The sequence below is a fragment of the Lynx rufus genome, unplaced genomic scaffold (genome assembly GCF_022079265.1).
Source record: "Lynx rufus isolate CCGP_SWC_20201006 ecotype Redwood Valley unplaced genomic scaffold, mLynRuf1.p SCAF_8, whole genome shotgun sequence".
Lineage (NCBI taxonomy): Eukaryota > Metazoa > Chordata > Mammalia > Carnivora > Felidae > Lynx > Lynx rufus.
Genome location: NW_025814896.1, coordinates 114,286,503 through 114,307,297, shown reverse-complemented (window position 1 = coordinate 114,307,297; position 20,795 = coordinate 114,286,503). Strand labels below are relative to the sequence as shown.

The 20,795-nt window shown below is 41.5% G+C and overlaps 1 protein-coding gene across 1 annotated transcript in view; it reads left to right on the top strand.

The window, feature by feature from the left end:
• Window positions 1-20,795, top strand: part of TTC27 (tetratricopeptide repeat domain 27) — a 186,203-nt gene that overhangs the window by 113,810 nt on the left and 51,598 nt on the right. Inside the window, exon 13 of the mRNA XM_047068790.1 lies at window positions 10,994-11,221. Coding sequence (XP_046924746.1) covers window positions 10,994-11,221 — 228 coding nt within the window. The remainder of the gene's footprint in view (window positions 1-10,993; window positions 11,222-20,795) is intronic.

Below are 20,795 nucleotides of genomic sequence, written 5' to 3'. Positions count from 1 at the left end.
TTTTTTTTTTTTCCCAGTACAGGCATTTACAGCTATAACTTTTCCTCTAAACACTGTTTTCACTGCATCCCATAAATCTTGGCATATTATATTGTTTTTACTTATCTCAAAGTGTTTTTAATTTCCTTATGATTTCTTTTTTGACCTATTGGTTATTAGGCACTGTGTTATTTGATTTCCATGAATTTGTGAATTCCCCAAATTTCTCTGTTATTGATTTCTAATTTCATCGCATTGTGGTTGAAGAATGTACTTTGTATGACTTCAGTCCTTTCAAATTTATTGAGACTTGTTTTACAGCCTAAGGTGTAGTATACCCTGGAGAATGTTCTGTGTGTATTCTGCTGCTATTGGGTGGAGTGTTCTTTAGATGTCTTTTAGGCTTAGTTTATGGTGTTATTCTTTTATTTCTATCTTCTGTATAGTTGTCGTATCCATTACTGGAAGTTGGAAAGTGAAGTCTTCATATATTATTAATGAATTGTGTATTTCTTCCTTCAGATCTGTCCGTTTTTGCTTCATGTAACTTGGGGCTCTTTTGTTAGGTGAATATATACTTATAATTATGTCTTCTTGATGGAGTGAATATATATCTTTCAAATACCCTTTCCTCATCCTATTAACGATTTTTGTCTGATACTGATAGCCACTCCAGCTCATTTTTGGTTACCGAATGTATGTATGGTGTGTCTTCTTTTCTTTCCTTTCCTTTTTATTTTCAGCATTTTTTTCTGTCTGATTCTAAAGTGTGTCTCTTGTAGACAGCATTTCATTGAATCATTTTTTTAATACTTTCTGCCAATCCCTGGCTTTTCTGTTTAATTTTTTTTAACGTTTATTAATTTTTGAGAGAGAGAGTGCAAGTGGGGGAGGGGCAGAGAGAGAGGGAGACACAGAATCTGAAGCAGGCTCCAGGCTCTGAGCTGTCAGCACAGAGCCGGACGCGGGGCTGGAACCCACAAGCTCTGAGGTCATGACCTGAGCCGAAGTCAGAGGCTTAACCAACTGAGCCATCCAGGTGCCCCTAATCCCTGCCTTTGATTGCAGTGTTTAATACTTTTAAATTTAATTACTGATAATGTAGAATATATATTGGCTATTTTGTTATTTTCTATATGTATTATGTCTTCTGTCTTTCCCTGTTTCTGTCTTCTTTTTGGTTGAATGTGCCATTTTAATTCCTTTGTCATTTTTGCTTTTTTTTTTTTTTTAAGTTTTTATTTTTAAGCAATCTCTACACCCAACATGGGTCTTGAACTCACAACCTCAAGGTCAAGAGTCGCGTGCTGTATAGACTGAGCCAGCCAGGTATGACTTTTTTTTTTCTTTTTGAGTTATTTTCTTAGTCCTTGTACCAGGAATCATTTAAAATAGCATGTTCTTGGGGCGCCTGGGAGGCTCAGTCGGTTGGGCAGCCGACTTCGGTTCAGGTCATGATCTCGCGGTCCGTGAGTTCGAGCCTTGCGTTGGGCTCTGTGCTGACAGCTCAGAGCCTGGAGCCTGTTTCTGATTCTGTGTCTCCCTCTCTCTGACCCTCCCCCATTCATGCTCTGTCTCTCTCTGTCTCAAAAATAAATAAACGTTAAAAAAAAATTAAAAAAATAAAATAGCATGTTTTTAAAATGTCTGTTAAACCTGTCATTGGGCATTCTTAGTGACAGTTTCTGTTGGTTGCTTTTTTTCCTTATGTAATGGCCATACTTTCTTGTTTCTTTGCCTATTTTTGTAATTTGTTGTTGAAAATTGGATGTTTTAAATAATATAATGTGGCAACTCTAGAAATCAGGTTGTTACTGCTGTTTGTGTTCTTTTGTGTTTAGTGACATTTCTTAACTAATTCTGTAAAATCTGTATGCTTTGTCCATGTAGCTGCTGAAGTCTCAGGTTGATTAGCTGAATGGTCAGCTAATGATTAGACAGGAAATTCCTTGAATGCCTAAATCAACAAGCCTCCCAGTCTTTGCTGATGGACTCTGTGTGTGTGTATGTGTGTGTCGGAGCATGCTTCCAACACTCAGCCAGGCAGTTAACAACCCTGCCTTAGCTTTCACTGACTGCTTGTGCAAAGCCTCGAGTTCAGCCTCAGGTTAGAGCTTAGGGCCTTCTCGGGTCTTTCCTGAACGTGTGTACCATGTTATACATTCATGGCCTTCTGGACTCCCATGAATATGTTGGTGCCTTTCAAAGCTCTTATGTATATCTCATTCCCTTTTTCCACTTTTTTTGGTTAGCTTGTTGTTTGTCCCACTTGTTCTTTACCACTTCAGACAGCTACAGAATTACCAGTTGTCTGTAATTGTTTTTGACAAAGACTTTTCACTGGGCAAACTCAGAGTTAGGTTAAATACAGACAGCCTTGCAAGTTGTAGAAAGGGGAATAGGAACGGTGCAAGTTAAGATCACACAAAGTGGGGCACCTGGGTAGGTCATTCAGTTAAGTGTCCAACTTTGGCTCAGATCCTGGTCTTGAGGTTCGTGAGTTCGAGTGCCACGTCGGGCTGTCAGCATGGAGTCTGCTTCAGATCATCTGTATTCCTTTCTCTCTGCCCCTCCCCTGCTTGCACATGCACTCTTTCTCTCAAAAATAAATACAAAAAAAATTTTTTTTAATTAAATCAAATCACACAATACTTGTTCTTATCAAGATATCACTACTTTTTAAAAATAAACATTCCTTGGATTATTTCAAGTTTTTGGTTAACTTCCAGAATTATGAAAAAGTTGATTCTAAAACTTTTTGTCAGTTTTCTTGTTGCCTTTATGGAGTAGGGAATTTTCAGAGGTTCTTAGACCACTATTTTTGCTGATGTACACCTGTGGAATATAGGAAGAGTACTGAACCTGAAATTAAGGTCCCATTTTTCAACTTAGTATCTTTTGGTTTTGAGCTGGCCAGTTGGCCCATGGGCATATTATTACCTACCTCTCAGACTTACTGTAGGGATTAAATGAAATAATGCATTTAACAATATATTGGATAAAAACGAATCTGTAAATCACTGTCAAAGGGGAGGACACATAAGGCGTTTAAAAGGCAAAAAATGAAGAAAAGATTGTATCATTCAAGTTTTGCTTATGGAAGCAGAGCTACTTTGAGTAGTTTTGGGAATAAGGGGCTTACGAAAGGAGTTAGATCTTGCACAGATGTGGGAAAAGCCGAGAAACAAAGGTGTGGAGGAGGGAATAGAAGGACCAGGGCAAAAATCATTTATCAGTCCACTTGAGGCACTGGCACGAGTGGACAAGTCAGAACTTACCAGGGAGTCTGAGAAGCTGAGTACTTCCAGCCGTGAAATGGGAGCGTGAAGGAGGAGCTTGTGGAGAGACCTGTGGAAAGCTGTTGTCTGTATGTGGCTCCCAGCCCTGGGGTCCACGGTGAAATGTCTGCCGGCCGTCCTGGAGCTGCTGTTGGTTGGCAGGGCCCGCAGTCAGAGGCACAAGCTGGATGCAGAGAGCAGAGGACAAGCGGGGGTCTGCAGGACATCTCTGCATCTTGTCTGACACCGTACTTAACCATGACCACCTTCCAAGAGTAAAAGCTGTTGCTTTACTTCTGCCTTTCACATCCCCACCAAACTCCCCCTCTGACCAGCTCTAATGCAAAATTGGAAGGGAAAGGAATTTTAGGAAACACATTTTAGTTTCCAGCTGAAGCAACTTGACATCGCAGTGCATATGACCCGGCAGTGGGTTAGCCCTTTGGCTTGGGGGTTTACTTATTTGGAAAGTTCCAAACTACTACTAACAGGTACAGAGTATTTTTTATATTATGTTATGTAAAGAAGAGTTTTTGACTTGGGGAAACTTACAGTTTCTTCGAAAGAGGCTGAAATATTGAAGCATTCTTAAAACATATGAGAAGAAAAGCAACTAGAAATACATATTTATTTTCCATATCTTGCTTTATTGAGATGAGTTCCTTAAAGGCAATATATCAAATGAATTTTTGTAAATTGAACATTTTCTAATAACAAGTTACAGCATCAGGAATATGATCATTTCCACTTGGTTTTTGGTTGACATCGGCACACCATTTGTCTGAGTTTTGGAGTATTATTAGCATGATGTCATCAAGGTCCTAGATTGATGAGGTCTAATGAGATGGTGAGACAGTCAAGGTCCTTGCAGACTAAATTATACCAGAAAAGTGTACTTCTCTCTGTGCTAGTGAAAGCCCACTACATCTGATGTTGTCTGGCTATTAGGTAGAGAAAAATATATTTACTGTATCAGTACCTGCTTATCATATGTCAGGGGGTGTGATTATTTGCTCCAGGAAAGAGATCATGTCTGGAACAGTAGGTATAATTAGAGCCACCATTATATTAAGTTTGTAATAATCTGACATTTTCCAGGACCCATCTATATTCTGCTCAGTTTAAATGGGTCAGTTAAACTGCCTACACTCACACACTTTGCAGTATCTCTCACGTGTTTGAGAGTGGCACACATTTCTGTAGTTTACATAGATATGCAAAGGTGCTTTGGGTTTTCTCTTAAGGGGGAGAGTAAGCTTGGGGCTTTCACCTGGCACTTTATTCTGCATTAGTCCTCAATGAAGGCTCTGCTGGTTGTTGGATATATCTAATTCAACTATGTATTCAAGAAGTAGGGAGGTAACCACTGGGTGGGTCCAGAGACTTACCAGGCCTACCGTGGGATAGACTCACTCCCATAAACCCACTAACTCATCATGGTAATATTCTGGGTCCCAGAGGATTATCATTAACTAAGAACCAATCAACCTTGAAAAGACAGGTACAGTATTTCTTTCCCTCCAGGATAGAATTACCCGGCAAATGTTAAAGGTACGTCTTTGAGGGGGCCACATGAGGGACTCAGTCAGTTAAGCGTCCTACCCTTGATTCTAGCTCAGGTCATGATCTCATGGTGCATGGGATCGCGCTCTGCATCAGTCTTTGCGCTGACAGCACTTTGTCCTGTTCTCTGTCTCTCCCTGCATTCGCACACTCTTTCTCCGCCACTCCTCTCTCAAAATAAATAAACTTTAAAAAAAATGTTATGTCTTTGGGGAAGACAAGGGAAGAATTATGGTATATGCTAGTTATATTATAGTGGGGTCCTTCCTCACCGGTATTGACTCCTTCATTCCTTCCTTCCTCCTTTCCTCCCTCCGTCCCTCCCTTTCTAATTTTTAAAAAATGTTTATTTTTTTGGTAGTGCAAGTAGGGAAGGGGCAGAGAGGGAGACAGAGGATATGAAGCAATCTCTGAGCTGAGAGCAGCAGCCCAATGCGGGGCTTGAACTCACAAACCACGAGATCATGATCTGAGCCAAAGTCAGATGCTCAACCGATTGAGTTACACAGGTACCCCTCTGATTTTTTTTAAAGAGGCTCTGACTGTGAAATGACTCCAGGATAGGCATCGGGTGAGAAACAATGTTTTAGCATGGTGACCTGGGTCAGATGTCTGACCCCAAACCTAGGTTTTTTTTTTTTAAATGTTATGTAGATCAAGTTTGGACTTAGGTGTACATCTCATTTGGCCTTAAGGCTTCCTGGTGAGTCAGCAACCACCTAAGATCCATGCTAGTTGCACTATTGTAATTATTACTCTGGCTGTTCCTGTTGCAAATAACCATGCTCCTCTTACTTCTGAGGGGTTGAGTGCCATCAGCTGGTCTCTGTTACCTTGGATTCTAATCATCCCCTGAAATCCGGAAGCTCATTTCAACTGAAGGACCTCCCAAGTGTTCCCCCCAGCTTACAGGACATCTATAGCACTTTTAAGGGATGCTAATACTGCCATATACAATGTATTTCTCAAAGTTAAGATGAAAAGAATATCCGCTGGGCCCTCTTGGAGGAGATTGGGATGGGTGAACAGGTTGCAAATAATAAATTGACAACAACTTTTTCTTCCTAAGTTGTTAGATTCTTTCCTTCACATCACACCAAGGAATTTCTGGCATCTCAACTTAGTTTTGGCCACTTTTTTTTTTTTTTCTTCAGTTTTGGCCACATTTGAGTCCAGGTTTTAGCCAAGCAATTGAGCAAATAATTGAGAGCCATCCCAAGCTGCTTGAGTAGTTAGCCTTATGAATCAAATAGTACTGATGAGTACCTAAATTCAGCTGATTAAAATTGTGATCCGCTTTGTCTATGGTCTGTCACCCTTAGAATCTCTTTTTCCATATGGTCCAAGATTTTCCCCCTCTAGAAAGTAAATACAGTCTTGCAGTTCTCTTTGTGTATAAGTGTATTTACATGAGTGGAGGCAGTAAGGGATGGAAGGGGTCAGCGATGAGGAGAACTGGCATTCTCTTGCAAGGTACTTCCCTGAGGTACAGTCATTATACTGTCTTTTTTGTTTTTTTAATGCTTTTTTTGAGAGAGAGAGAGAGAGAGCATGAGCAGGGGAAGGGCAGAGAGAGAGAAAGGGAGACAAAGAATCTGAAGCAGGCTCCAAGCTGTCAACACAGAGCCCGATTTGGGGCTCGAACTCATGAACTGTGAGATCATGACCTGAGTCGCAGTTGGACGCTTAACTGATTGAACCATCCAGGCGCCCCGGTCATTGTATTGTCTTTAAGCAAGGTAGCACTAGTGTTAACAGGTAGGGGAGGACTGCCTCTGCTGGCATAGGAAACTCAGTAGGGTTTGGAGGTTTCTATTTTCAGAATCATCCCGCATGTCCTTATTTAAATTCTTGGGTCTTGCTCCTTCATGGTCAGTGCCCTCTTCTCCTGGCCATGATGCCAGGAGATGATGGAGTAAGTGGTGCTTACTTGATGATGATGAAGTAAGTGATACTAGAGTAACCCTCTCGTTTTAAACAATCATTGCAGTTATTATTGCTAAGAACCAAACCACATCAAAACTTTAGTGTCTTAAAACAATAAGAATCATTTGTTTATCTTGCATTGTTTCTGTGGAACAACTTTAGGAAGGGCTTGACTGGGCCACTTGTGATGTGAGAAAGGTGAGGTGATATAACAGTAACTCTAAATGAACTTTGATAAATTGAAGATGTGCATGATTACCTCTAGAGCAATCACTCAAAAATAATAAAATGACGGGGCACCTGGGTGGCTCAGTCAGTTAAGCGTCCAACTTTTGATTTTGGCTCAGGTCATGATCTCAGGGTCGTGAGATTGAGCCCTGTGTTAGGCTCCATGCTGAGCATGGAACCTGCTTAAGATTCTCTCTCTCCCTCTCCCTCTCCCTCTCCCTCTTCCCATACCCCATGTACACACATATTTCCTCTCTCTTTCTCTCTAAATAAATAAATAAATAAATAAAATGATGTGTGGTTAAAAGGCAATAGAGGAAATAAAACAAATGACTAAAACATATTTGATTAACCCAGTGAGATGCCTTCATTTGCACATAGACCTAGTGAAACTGAGTTTGTCCTGTATTCAGAATTCACGTAGCAGCAATGTCTACATCCGAGTTTTGGCTATAGTACCTTGGCAGCTACGAGGAAAAAGAAATTCTTTGAGGCAATCATAGAAATAACTTGCTTCTCTGAACTTGAGGATTTAAAACACTGAATGTCATTTTCTTTCTTTGTGCTATTTGGTGAAATTAGAAGCCACCAACCTACCTCACAGCCTGGTATCTTCAGTGTCCTATCACTTAATTCACAGAAGCCTTTTTTTTTTTTATAATTTAAATTTTAGTTATTTAACACAGAGTGCAATATTGGTTTCAGGAGTAGAATTCAGTGATATATCACATACAACACCTAGGGCTTATCACAACAAGTGCTCTCCTTAGTACCCATTACCCAGGGCACCTGGATGGCTGGTTGGTTAAGCGTCCAACTCTTGATTTTATCTCAGGTCATGATCTCACGGTTCATGAGTTCGAGCTCCACATCAGGCTCGAGCTGGAATTCTGTCTTTCTCTCCTTCTCTCTCTGCCCCTCCCCCCACTTCCACGCACAGTCTCTTGCATGCTCATTCTCAGAATAAATAAACTTAAAAAGATACCCATCACCCATCTAGCCTGTCTCTCACCCACCTCGCTCCATCAACTCTCAGTTTGTTCTTTATCATTAAGAGTCTCTTGGGGTTTGTTTTCCTCTCTCCTCTCTCCCTGCTTCCCATATGTTCATCTCTTTTGTTTCTTAAATTCTGTATATGAATGAAATCAAATGATATTTGTCTTTCTCTGATTGACTTATTTTGCTTGACATAATACATTCTAGCTCCATCCACATCGTTGGAAATGGCAAGATTTCATTCTTTTTTGATAGTTGAATAATATTCCATTGTGTGTGTGTATGTGTATATATATAAATATATATGTGTGTATACACACACACACACACCACATCTTCTTTATCCATTCATCAGTCGGTGGACATTGGGGCTCTCTACATAGTTTGGGTATTGTTGATAATGTTGCTATAAACATCAGGGTGCATGTACCCCTTTGAATCTGTATTTTTCTATCCTTTGGGTAAATACCTAGTAGTGCAATTGCTGGATCATAGGGTAGTTCTATCAGGAACCTCCATACTCTTCTACAGAGTGGCTGCACCAATTTGCATTCCCACCCACAGTGCAAGAAGGTTCCCCTTTGTCTGTGTCCTTGCCAACACCTGTTATTACTTGTGTTGTTAATTTTAGCCATTCTGACAAGTGTGGGGTGGTATCCCATTGTGGTTTTGATTTGTATTTTCCTGATTAGTGATGTTGAGCATCTTTTCATGTGTCAGCCATCTGGATATCTTCTTTGGAAAAGTGTCTATTTGTGTCTTCTGCCCATTTCTTCACAGAGTTATTTTTTGGGTGTTGAGTTTGTTCTTTATTGACTTTGAATACTAACCCTATGTCATTTGCAAGTATCTTCTCCCATTCGGTTGGTTGCCTTTTAGTTTTGCTGATTGTTTCCTTTGCTGTGCGGAAGCTTATTATCTTGATGAAGTTCCTATACACAAAACCTTACATTAGGTAGGAGCTTTATTCTAAGCTCCCACAGGTGATAATTTAAGAAATTCTTTCATCACTGGATATCATGGACCACCAGTGCCCGACCCTGTCATGATCACTGCTTCCTCATGCCTTCAGATCCAACCACATCAGATAACTAATCACAAATTTTTATTTTCTGCAGGGGCAGCCTTCTGAATTGCTGGGAGGGTTTGGGTTTCAAGTTTCAATGCCATATTGCCAGGAGAAGTGCCTTCAACTACACTATAAGATCATGTCAGCAAAAATTCCACTGTGGCTACAGTCTGTTACGTGTAATTTGGTTGAATACATATATGTGTATATGTAAATATACCTGTGTTGGGTACTTATATAAACAACCTTATAAAATTATGGTTAGAATAGTAATAACTATTGTATCATTGTAGAGGTTTCACATGAATTATATTTTAAAATTTCGTATGTATTTTGGCTATTTGGGATTTATAACTCTTTTTGCTTAGAAACTGTTTTATAAATTCCGGTTCCACTTTCAGACCAGGCCTAAAAAGCAGAAATGCAGATAGGGCGCCAGGGTGGATCAGTCGGTTGAGCATCCAGCTTCGGCTCAGGTCATGATCTCATGGATTGTGGGTTCGAGCCCCATGTCAGGCTCTGAGCTGTCGGCACAGAGCCTGGAGCCTGCTTCGGATTCTGTGTCTCCCTCTCTCTCTGCCCTTCCCCACTCATAGTCTGTGTGCCTCTCTCTCTCAAAGATAAACATTAAAAATTAAAAAAAAAAAAATAAATGCAGAGAAGCTAGCATCCAAAGACACTTTTATAAGCATAGTCGTCTTTTAGAATGTTTCCCAAAAATTAGACTAGTTAAGAATTCTAGCTGGATGCGGCCTAAAGCAAATCAAATACATCCACTTTGAGATTGCCAGCTGTGTCAATTAAGGAGTCTAAAGAATCAATTTAGCTTCTTGAGGATGGCTTCCCAGATATCGACACCCATTGTGGCCATCCATGGCTGTCTTGGCATCTTGGGTGACTCCACTGCTATTTATAGGAAGGTGTTTGCATGTAAGGATGGGACGTGGAAGTAGAGCCGCTGCCATGCTGTTGAGACTGATCAGAAACAAGGGGTAAGGGACACGGGCCAGGGAAGCAGAGTAGTGGTAACAAGTACAGAATTAGCTTAGCCGATGAGGCGAATCTGAATTGTGCACATAGGAGAATATTACCCAGGCTTGTGCAGTGTTCTGAGGATGGTCTTTAATTGCTAAACTGAAGGGACTGTCTGGAAGCAGACAGGCCTCCTGTTGGCAAGTTTTATCTGTGAGATAAACAATGACTATTAAATTGTACCCCCTCCTTCTTTTATAAATGTTTCAGCGATCCTGGGCTCCCTGAGCAGGCCATTTTAAAAAAGGAAAAACAGGGGCGCCTGGGTGGCGCAGTCGGTTAAGCGTCCGACTTCAGCCAGGTCACGATCTCGCGGTCCGTGAGTTCGAGCCCCGCGTCAGGCTCTGGGCTGATGGCTCAGAGCCTGGAGCCTGTTTCCGATTCTGTGTCTCCCTCTCTCTCTGCCCCTCCCCCGTTCATGCTCTGTCTCTCTCTGTCCCAAAAATAAATAAACGTTGATAAAAAAGGAAAAACAAAGCAGACTAAACTAAATAACTAAACTAAACTTAAGAAACATACCCTTGCATTGCCATTGAGTAGAGGTGAACTAAAGACGCTGCTCTCACAGTCACAGTGGTGACAGCTGGAGTGGGGAGCTTCTGGAGAGTCCAGTGAGTCCTCCCAGTATCGTGGAGTAAGCTTCCCCTTGGTGCCTTTCTTTCCTGGAGGATTCCAGATGCCAGTAAAGCAGCACTCTCTTCTTACTTCCTGTTCCTCTCTTTTACCTGTACCATATCTGTTTTCTGTTGTTTTCAGCCTTTGTCCTAGATGCATGAAATCAACAGGTCATCTCAAACTTTGAAAATAAAAATTTGGGTCCTGTGCGATTAAAGATGTTTATGTGCTAAAAAAAAAAAAAAAAAAAAAAAAAAAGCCATTAGTCACTATAAGCTAATTCACTTACTTCTGTTGTCATTTCTAGGCAGAAGAAATCCTCAGGCAAGAGCTGGAGAAGAAAGAAACGCCAAGTTTGTACTGCTTGCTCGGAGATGTCCTTCGAGACCACGCTTGCTATGAGCGGGCCTGGGAACTGTCCCGCCACCGCAGCGCTCGGGCTCAGCGCTCCAAAGGCCTTCTTCATCTGCGGAACAAGGAGTTTAGAGAATGCGTGGAGTGCTTTGAGCGCTCGGTGAAGATCAATCCCATGCAGGTTAGACAGTTTGGAAAGCCCACCTGCTCTGGGCGCTTCTGTTTCTCTTTGGTTTGGTGTCTTACCAGGATGAGTGAGCACCCATCTTCTGCCCACGTGCTTGGTGAGCTGTGTTTGCAAGCCGAGAGCTGAGTCTCCCACGCTTCTGGCTTGTCATGGGAAATGCTGCTTTTCTCTTACTTACTTTCTGCTGTGTTTCTGTTATTTACTTTTCGGTTTTATTTTGTTATTTCTTTCTTTAAACTGTCCTTAACCCAAATACAGCTAGGAAAATTAGGTTTTGTTTTCAGCAGATATGTTAGGGAGAAATAGAGGAGAGTCAGAATTGCACACACTATAGGACTGTGCAAAGAATTGTTGGAATCAGCAAGGAGAGCAAAACTGATATAAATAGGGTAACATCTAGAATGGATTCTTGATCATTTAAGAAAAAGTATATTTACAGACACATAAATTTTTTTTTTTAAGGTTTGAAAAAGTAATACAAAAAGTCTGGATCGTTAAAATAAGTGACAAGCAGGGCACCTGGGTGGCTCAGTTGGTTAAGCATCTGACTCTTAATTTCAGCTGAGGTCATGATCTCGTGGTTCATGAGAACGAGCCCCTCATGGGGCTCTGCACTGATAGTGAGGAGTCAGCTTGGGATTCTCTCTCCCCCTCTCTCTCTGCCCCTCCCCTGCTTATGTTGTCTCTTTCAAAATAAAGAAATATTTAAAATAAGTGACAGGATAAATCCACAGGAGAGGACTAAGTTTTGAAGGGAAGAAATTGACCATACTTTGTACTTAATGACACTCAGTTGGCAAAATGATTTTATTCTCAGAAATGGTCTTTGTTTTTTTTAAACCGTACTTTATGACTGCTTTCCTGTTTCACCAGTCAGAGGCACACATAACTGTCAACCATGGGTCCTGACAGACATGCACGCTGACTTGGTAACATTCTGGTTAAAACACTAATTTGTAATCAGCTGCTAATGGTTACTGAATACTTACTATGAGCCAGATATGTTGGGCATTTTGCCAATATTTGAACCCAAGACAGATGGACCCCAGAGCCTGTGTTCTTTTTTTTTTTTAATTGTGGTAAAAAAAAAAAAAAAAAAAAGCACATAACATAAAATTTACCACCTTAACCATTTCTAAGTGTTCAGTTCAGTTGTGTGAAGTTTATTCTTGTTGTTGTGTAACCACCACCACCGTCCATCTCTACAACTTTTTTTATCCTGCAAAACTAGAAATTTGTACCCATTAAACAGTAACTCCCTATTCTCCCCTTTCTTTAGTCCCTGGCAACCATTCTGCTTTCTGTCTCTATGAATTTGACTATTGTTGGCCCCTCGTATGAGTGAGTCATACAGTATTTGTCCCTTTGTGACTAGCATATCTCACCGAACATCATGTCCACGTTGTAACCTGTGTCAGAGTTCTGTTCCTTTTTCAGGCTGAGTGGTATTCCATTGTATGTATATGCCACACTTTGTTTATCTGTTTGTCTGAGGCTGGACACTGGGTTGCTTCTGTCTCTAGGCTATTATGAATAGGCTGCTATGAACGAGTGTGGGCAGAGATGATCATGTTTTGAACTGGGTAGATTTGGGGCATATCTCTTATATGCAAAAAATTGGAAGTACATTTTTGAGCTAATCACTTGTTTTCTTCACTCTGGGTAATGAATACAGTGAGAACCTTCCAAATCAGCTGACTGGTAAAGAAAATCCGGAGAAGAGATTATCAGCAGAAATTAACAGGTGCATTTGGCAGAAAGGATATTTAAAGTATTGTCAGAGTTGGTTTTTATTGACAACTCACTCGAACTGAATGGTCAACTGGCAAGGATTTTGCCCCCCAGGGGACCTTTGGCACTTGGTGAAGTGAAGGGGACTGCTACTGCCATCTAGTGGGCAGAGTCCGAGGCTGCTGCTAAACATCCCATAATGAACAGGACAGCCCCCCAACGTAAAGAATTATCAGCCAAAATGTCTGTAGTGCCAAGGTTGACAAACCCTGCACTAACTTGATTATCACTAGATTTTTTTTTCCTTTAAAAAAAAAACAACTCAATATTGTGTTGTTAAATTTTTACTTTACTCTTATGGAAAATTGTGTCCTTATCCTTGTTTATGTTAGTACCCCTGCCTAAGATTTGCCTAACCTCAGCCGCTGGAAGGAGTGAGGAAAATAAACTCCCTCCCTTAGCGTCCGTAGTCTAAGTTGTATCAGTGGCATGCACCTGATGGATGTGGGTTATTCTCTCAAGCGCACAGTCTCTTCCCAACAGATTGGCATTCATGTTTTCCTCTTGCCCCACTGGCTCCTCCTTCTCAGTCTTGGCGGCTTCCTAGGCTTAGTCCTTGGGCCTCATCTCTGTCTACACCAGCTTCCTGGATTTCATCTGCTCCCATAGGTTTGATACCGTCTATACACCGACAACTCCCAAAAGTGGGTTTCAGGGTTTGTCCCCTGAACTTTAGACCCCTGTGTCTAACTGCTTCCTCAGTCTCTCCATTTATTACTCCAACTTAACATTTACAATACCTGAGATACTCCCTTCCTGAAGACTTTTGTCCCCAAGGTCATCCCCTTCCTAAATTACTCTGACTGGTCTTCCTGCCTCTATCAATCCCTAGTCTCAAAGACCATCCAAATGGGTCCTTTTTTTTTTTTTTTTTTTTCTAAATCTTTATTTATTTTTGGGAGAAAGAGAGACAGAGTGTGAGTGGGGGAGGAACAGAGAGAAGGGGAGACAGTATCCGAAGCAGGCTCCAGGCTGTAGCTCTCAGCACAGAGCCCAGTGTGGGTCTTGAACCCACGAACCGTGAGTTCATGATCTGAGCCGAGGTCGGACGCTTAATGGACTGAGCCACCCAGGCACCCCCAAATGGGTCCTTTCAAATGTGAGTCCAATATGTCATTCCTCTGTTCCCTCCCCTAGAGGTAGCAGGCAGAATCCCTGAGAGGCTCTCTCCCAGCAGAGTGCCTCCCATTCTTCCCCCTCAACTCACTCCACCTCAACTTCCCCCTCAACTCACCTCTTTCTTCTTCCCTGAATATTCCAGGCACATTCCTGCCTCAGGGTTTTAGCACTTTGATCTCCCTCTGCCTGGATGTTCTTCCAGATATCTGCATACCTCACTCCGTTACCTCATTCAAATCTTTGCTCAAATGTCACTTGTTCAGAGAAGCCTTCCACAATCATTCTGTGTAAAAGCATAGCCCACCTTCCACCCCACCTTATACTCCTTACTTTCTTCTCTGCTTTTTCTCCAGAGCATTTAGCACCTTCTAATATTTTTACAGCTTACTTTAAAAAAAAAAATGCTATGTCCCCTTCCCTAGAATATAAGTCCTATGAAGGCAGAAGTTTTTGTCTTTATGGTTCGTTTATATTTTCCTGGTGCCTGTAACAGTGCCTAGCACATATTGGGATTCAATAAATATTTGTTGAGTGTGCGAATACATAATATCTTTAACCAATTAGTCAATCAAACTATATACTAATTGTCTGCTGTGTACATAGCACTGAGTCAGAGGACAAAGCAGTAGCAGCAGCTCGCCAGATAGGCTTGTTTGTACCCCCTGCTACAGTCTAGTGAAGCTAACATAGGCAGAACCAGCCAATAGTATGAGGCATCAAAGAAATACCAAGTGCGTTATTTGTAAAGCACTGGTTACCTAGAGGTCAAAGAGATAGTAGAGATCGGATGGTAGATAGTGAAGATAGGATGTTGAATTTGGCTTTGAAGGACAGATAGTACTTGGATAGACCAAGAGGAGGGCGGTGGAGAGGGCATTCCAGGCAGGTGAACAGTATGAGCAAAGCCCTGGAAACCGAAAGAGAAGGGGTGCGTACATGTTTGTGTTGGAGGAACAGAGGAGTTAGAGAGTAGGCTAATAGGGGGAACAGAGGAGTCAGTGAATAGGCTGGTTTTGTAGAGTAAAAGGAAATAGGGCGGTTCCAGTGGGAAAGTTGGAGCGGAGCCAGCTTATGAAAGGTCTTAAATGTGAGGTTAAGCTCTTTGGCTTTTTATTTGGCAGATAGGGAGCCGCTGAAGGACCGGTTTGTGTTTGGCTTTGTTTTGAATGAAGGAATGTGGTATGCGTGGAGGTAATTTAGTCTTATTGTTTGGGAAGCGCTGTGGCCTTGGAAGATACTAGATGTAGACAGGTTTGGGAGACCAGCACATGTCTAGCCTGACAGTTATCAGTATGGCAGGGGCGATAGGAAAGGGGATGGATGTGAGGGAATTTGCAAGGGAGGACTTGACAGGAGTTGATGGTCTCATTATATAATTTTGAATTAATTACTTAGCAAGACAAAGAAATGACAATTGCTCAAAGCAGCATCACAATACAAACAGATGTTATGTGAGGATATTTTGCAGTTTGTCATATGGATCCAATTCAGGCAGGCTGTGAGCCATGCCAAAATATGCAGGCATTTGATGCTAACTTGTACAGAACTACTACAAGATACAAACTTGGACTCCATAGACATTGGAACTTGGGATCCAAGTTTGAACCGTGTCTAAGAAGGGAGAGCTCCTACATGCTGTCGTCTCCTTTAAGTCTTGGAATGGAAGGAAAATAGAACGGAATTTAATTTAAAAAATAGGGATTTAAAAAAATGTATTCTCTTCTTTCAGACATTTCCAAACAGGTTTAATAACAAAATTTAAGCAGAATGAGAGTGATATTTGGATGGCTTTTGTGCACTGTAATGTCTTTCTGAAACCAAATTGGTATAAAAATAGAAGTGTTTGTTTTATATCAGGGAGTGTCTGCAAAACCAAACGCACTGTCTGCGGAATATTTGTTAGAGAACCAGAAGACATGTGCACTGTTTACATTTGTGCTTCTGAGATTGCCAGCTATTGTTCCCTTCGACCTACCCGTTTCATTTCCCCACGCAAGTTCTGAAACTAAAATTCAACCTTACACTTGACTTTGTGGGCTGTTGGAAGGTGAAGAAGGTGGGAGAGAATAGTAACCAAACCTCCCAAACAGGATCTCACAGTCTCAGGACCCGAATTAAAATAGAAATCCTTATGTCTACTTATTATTCCCATTGTCCCCTACTCTTATGTAAAAAGTAAAAACAAGGAAATTGCTCAGATATCAAACCAGTATGTGTAGCATTGAAAAAGGAAAATGTCACTTCCTATTATTTTTTCTGCTCTCAGCACACATACTAGATTCCTTTTCTTTTGTCTGTCCCTTTCCAGGGCACGCCTCCCCCCTCCCCCCATTTATTTTCCCCGAACCCTCCTCTTCATTGAACTGGTCACCCACCTTTGTAAGGTTACGTGATATAACTGCAGGGTAAATACCCGAAGACATGTATGGCCAGAAGGGCCATGTTGGGAGGAGGTGGGCAGTCACTGTGGACTGACCACATCAGGAAAGGCTGTGCTGGAGATGGTGCAGGAGTGAACGCAGGTGTGCACCGAGGGCTGGAAGGTAAGTGTTCAGAAGGGAACTGGCGTCCCAGGTTAGAAGAGCACGAGGAAAGCCATGGATTTGAGTGTTCACTAAACATAAGTGGCCAGGTTATGCCTGTTATCCTGGAAACCCATCGTGTTTAGTGTTTGTCTCAAGGTTTTTCATTTTTAAATGAGGTGTTATTAATTGTTGCATAAAAAGCAGAGTGGGTTTTCATAGACATCCTCTTTGTTCTTCCCTCTTCTGCCGTAGTTTCGTGTAGTATCGTACTCGATGCATGTGCAGAGGACAGAGCTCCCACTTTCCAGTGCTAAAATCTGAACAATGACCAGTAACAGCCTGTGTCTTTTTTTTCCAACCCTTTCCACACACAACTTACTAACCTGACCCTTCCAAGGACAGTACACAGGATGCTCGCTGATAAAGCCTCCTGTGCTTGCTCACAGAGTCTGGGAACAGCCACCTCCTTCAGGTCCGGGGTGCTGGTAGGAGAAATACTCACACCAGTGTCTTTGTAAGCCCCCTTGTATGTATCAGACATTTGTGCCAAACTGCGGCCTGTGCGATGCATGACGTTGCCTGGCTACCAGTTGGCAGGATTAATGGGAAATGTGGGGAATCATGGACTAGATGTATGGGGAGCAGAGCCGAGCAGGCCTGCCATAAATAAAGCACATGGGGAATAGTCTGAATTCTCTTGCTACAGTGGTTTGATCACTTATTGTATGGCCTAAATGTACCACTATTTGTATATTACATTGCTTGGTAACTTTTATATAGTTTATAGTAAACCCTTTGGCAGCATTCATTTCCAAAAAGCAAACAAATCAAAAAGTGTGTTAGAGGACCATAAGGAACTCAATTCTCGTTTGTCAAGAGAGCTAATGAATGTACAGGTTGTACAACATTTACCCTCCACTTCAGGGGCTGTGGTGATATCACTAACGGGAAGACCTAAATTTGTTGAAGAAACATTAGCATTTACATCAAAAGTTAGTAGTAGTTGTTTTTCTTTTTTTTTAAAGTCACGTCCAAAGATGATGATTTAATATGAAGCTATAGAAGGTGCATTTTCATGGCATTTTGTGAGGCTTGACTTTTCATTTGGAGCAAATGAAAATGAGCAGAAATGGTTTATAAGATTGGTCCATCGCACATTTTCTTGTATGTGTATGAAAAGTGAGATCACAGGTGCTAATGTGCTTGCTCTCTTAGGTGAAGTAGCTCATTACCAATTGAATTCACCGGTTTGGCATCAGTGACATCAGATGCTTCAAATAGAAAAGTTATTAATTCTGTTCTCATAATGGTTTAATTTTTTTCACCTAGTTAGTGGATTCAGAATAAAATTCTTGGAAATTCATTCTCTCAGAGGTGAAACATCTCACATTATTCTGAATGCCATTGTACATTCAATTAAAAAGTTAAACATAACAGATAAAAGTCTTACTTTTAGTGGTGGTAATACAGTTATCAATTTTGGTGGAACATGGCAACATGGTTAAAACCGTCTTCTTGGGGCGCCTGGGTGGCGCAGTCGGTTAAGCGTCCGACTTCAGCCAGGTCACGATCTCGCGGTCCGTGAGTTCGAGCCCCGCGTCGGGCTCTGGGCTGATGGCTCAGAGCCTGGAGCCTGTTTCCGATTCTGTGTCTCCCTCTCTCTCTGCCCCTCCCCCGTTCATGCTCTGTCTCTCTCTGTCCCAAAAATAAATAAACGTTGGAAAAAAAAAAAAAAAATTAAAAAAAAAAAAAAAAACCGTCTTCTTGCTGAATTAAGAAAACCTGTGACGTGTAAACATACTTGGGTTTGATTGTGATGGGAGACATAATGTGGTCCAAAGAGGCTTCTACTAATGGAAATAAAAACTGGCTGTTGTCATTTATAATTTTTTTTTTTTTTTTTTTTGAGAGAGAGCGATCGAGAGCAAGCAGGTGCGAGCTGGGAGAGGAGCAGGGGAGAGAGAGAGAATCCCAAGCAAGCTCCATGCTCAGCACAGAGCCCAATGTGGGGCTTGATCCCATGACCCTGGGGTCATGACCTGAGATAAAATCAAGAGTTGGATGCTCAACCAACTAAGCCACCTGGGCACCCCTACAACTATTTTTATATACACCATTGGGTAATTGAATTATAAGATTCTTGTGACTTTTCTGATGTTGAATTAAATTTTGTATAGTGTGGCAGTATTTACTTTTCTTTTTCTGCCCATCGTCAGGTGGATTTTAAAAATGTTTGAATTTTTTAAGAATTATTTTATAAGTCAATTTAAGTGTCCTACAGTCACATGAACTGTTTAAGAAGAGAGTCTTTTGCATTTTGGCTGCATTCTGTTAAAAATCAATTGGAAATCTTTTATGTCTTCAATTAATGGAGTTCCAAAAAATATCCAGCTTTTGAGTTTTTTAGCAAATTGTAATTATTGTAGGCAATATTTTCAAACAGGGAGACATTGAAATTTTCCATAAAGGGAATAGTGAGTGTTCAAATGATACACAGGATTTAATTTTGAAATGTAAAATCACACTTTTGAATATCTTCACTGTCTGCCAGGGCTGCCATAACAAAATATGACAGACTGAGCGTTTAAGTAACAAGTTTATTTTCTCACAGTCCTGGAAGCTTAACAGACCGAGATCAGGGCACCTTCAGGGTTGGTTTCTCAAATTCATATTTGAGGTCTCTCTTCCCGGCTTTTAGATGGCAAGGCTCTTCCTCTGTGTGCCTGTAGTTCTCTTCTTATAAGGATACCAGTCCTGTCATATTAGGGCCCCAACCTTATGACGTCATTTAATATTAATTGTCTCCCTTTTTTTTGGCATGGGAGAGCTCGAGGGATGTGGGAAGGGTGGAGCATGGTGGGTGAGAGAGAGAGAGAATCTTCCAATGCAGGGCTTGATCTCATGACCTTGAGATCATGCCAAAATCAAGATTTGGATGCTTAATGGACTGAGCCATCCAGGCACCCCTAATCTTAATTGTCTCCTTAAAAGCCCCCTCTCTAGGGGCGCCTGGGTGGCGCAGTCGGTTAAGCGTCCGACTTCAGCCAGGTCACGATCTCGCGGTCCGTGAGTTCGAGCCCCGCGTCGGGCTCTGGGCTGATGGCTCAGAGCCTGGAGCCTGTTTCCGATTCTGTGTCTCCCTCTCTCTCTGCCCCTCCCCCGTTCATGCTCTGTCTCTCTCTGTCCCAAAAATAAATAAACGTTGAAAAAAAAAAAAATTAAAAAAAAAAAAAAAAAGCCCCCTCTCCAAATATAGTCACGCTTGGGGGGTTGGATTTTAACATATGAATTTTGGGGAGGTATAATTCAATCTATAACATCCACCTAGGAGGAGTTGTTTGTTTGTAACATTTTATTATGCAAATTTCAATTATATAAAATATGTAATAGCAGAGAGACCACTATAATGAGCCCTTTCCCATATGCCTGTCAACCAGCTTCAACAATTACTAACTTATGGCTGATCTTATTTCATCAGTATTTCCTTAACTCAACCCCATATTATTGTAAAACAAATCCACAGGCACCTGTGTGGCTGAGTTGGCTAAGTGCTGGGCTCTTGATTTTGGCTCAGGTCATGATCTCACGGTTTGTGGGATTGAGCCCCACATCGGGCTCCATGCAGATAACACAGAGCCTGCTTGGAATTCTCTCACTCCCTCTCTCTGCCCCATTCCTGCTCATGGGCATGTGAGCACATGTGCATGCTCTCTGTCTCTCAAACTTTAGAAATAAATTTAAAAAACTAATGTATCAAGTCATTTCATTTTTTATTTTTAAAAAATGTTTATTTTGAGAGAGAAAGACTGCAAGTTGAGGAGGGGCAGAGAGAGGGGAGAGAGAGAATCCCAAGTATGCTCCACTGTTATTGTATAGCCCAATACGGAGCTCGATCCCAGGAACCATGAGATCATGACTCTAACCGAAACCAAGAGTCAGACACTTAACCTACTGAGCCACCCAGGTGCCCCCAAATCATTTCACTTTTATTTTTATTCAAAAAAAATTTTTTTAATGTTTATTCACTTTTTGAGAGACAGAAAGAGTGTTAAGCAGGAGAGGGGCAGAGAGAAAGGGAGACAGAATCTGAAGCAGGCTCCAGGCTCTGAGCTGTCAGCACAGAGCCCAGTGCA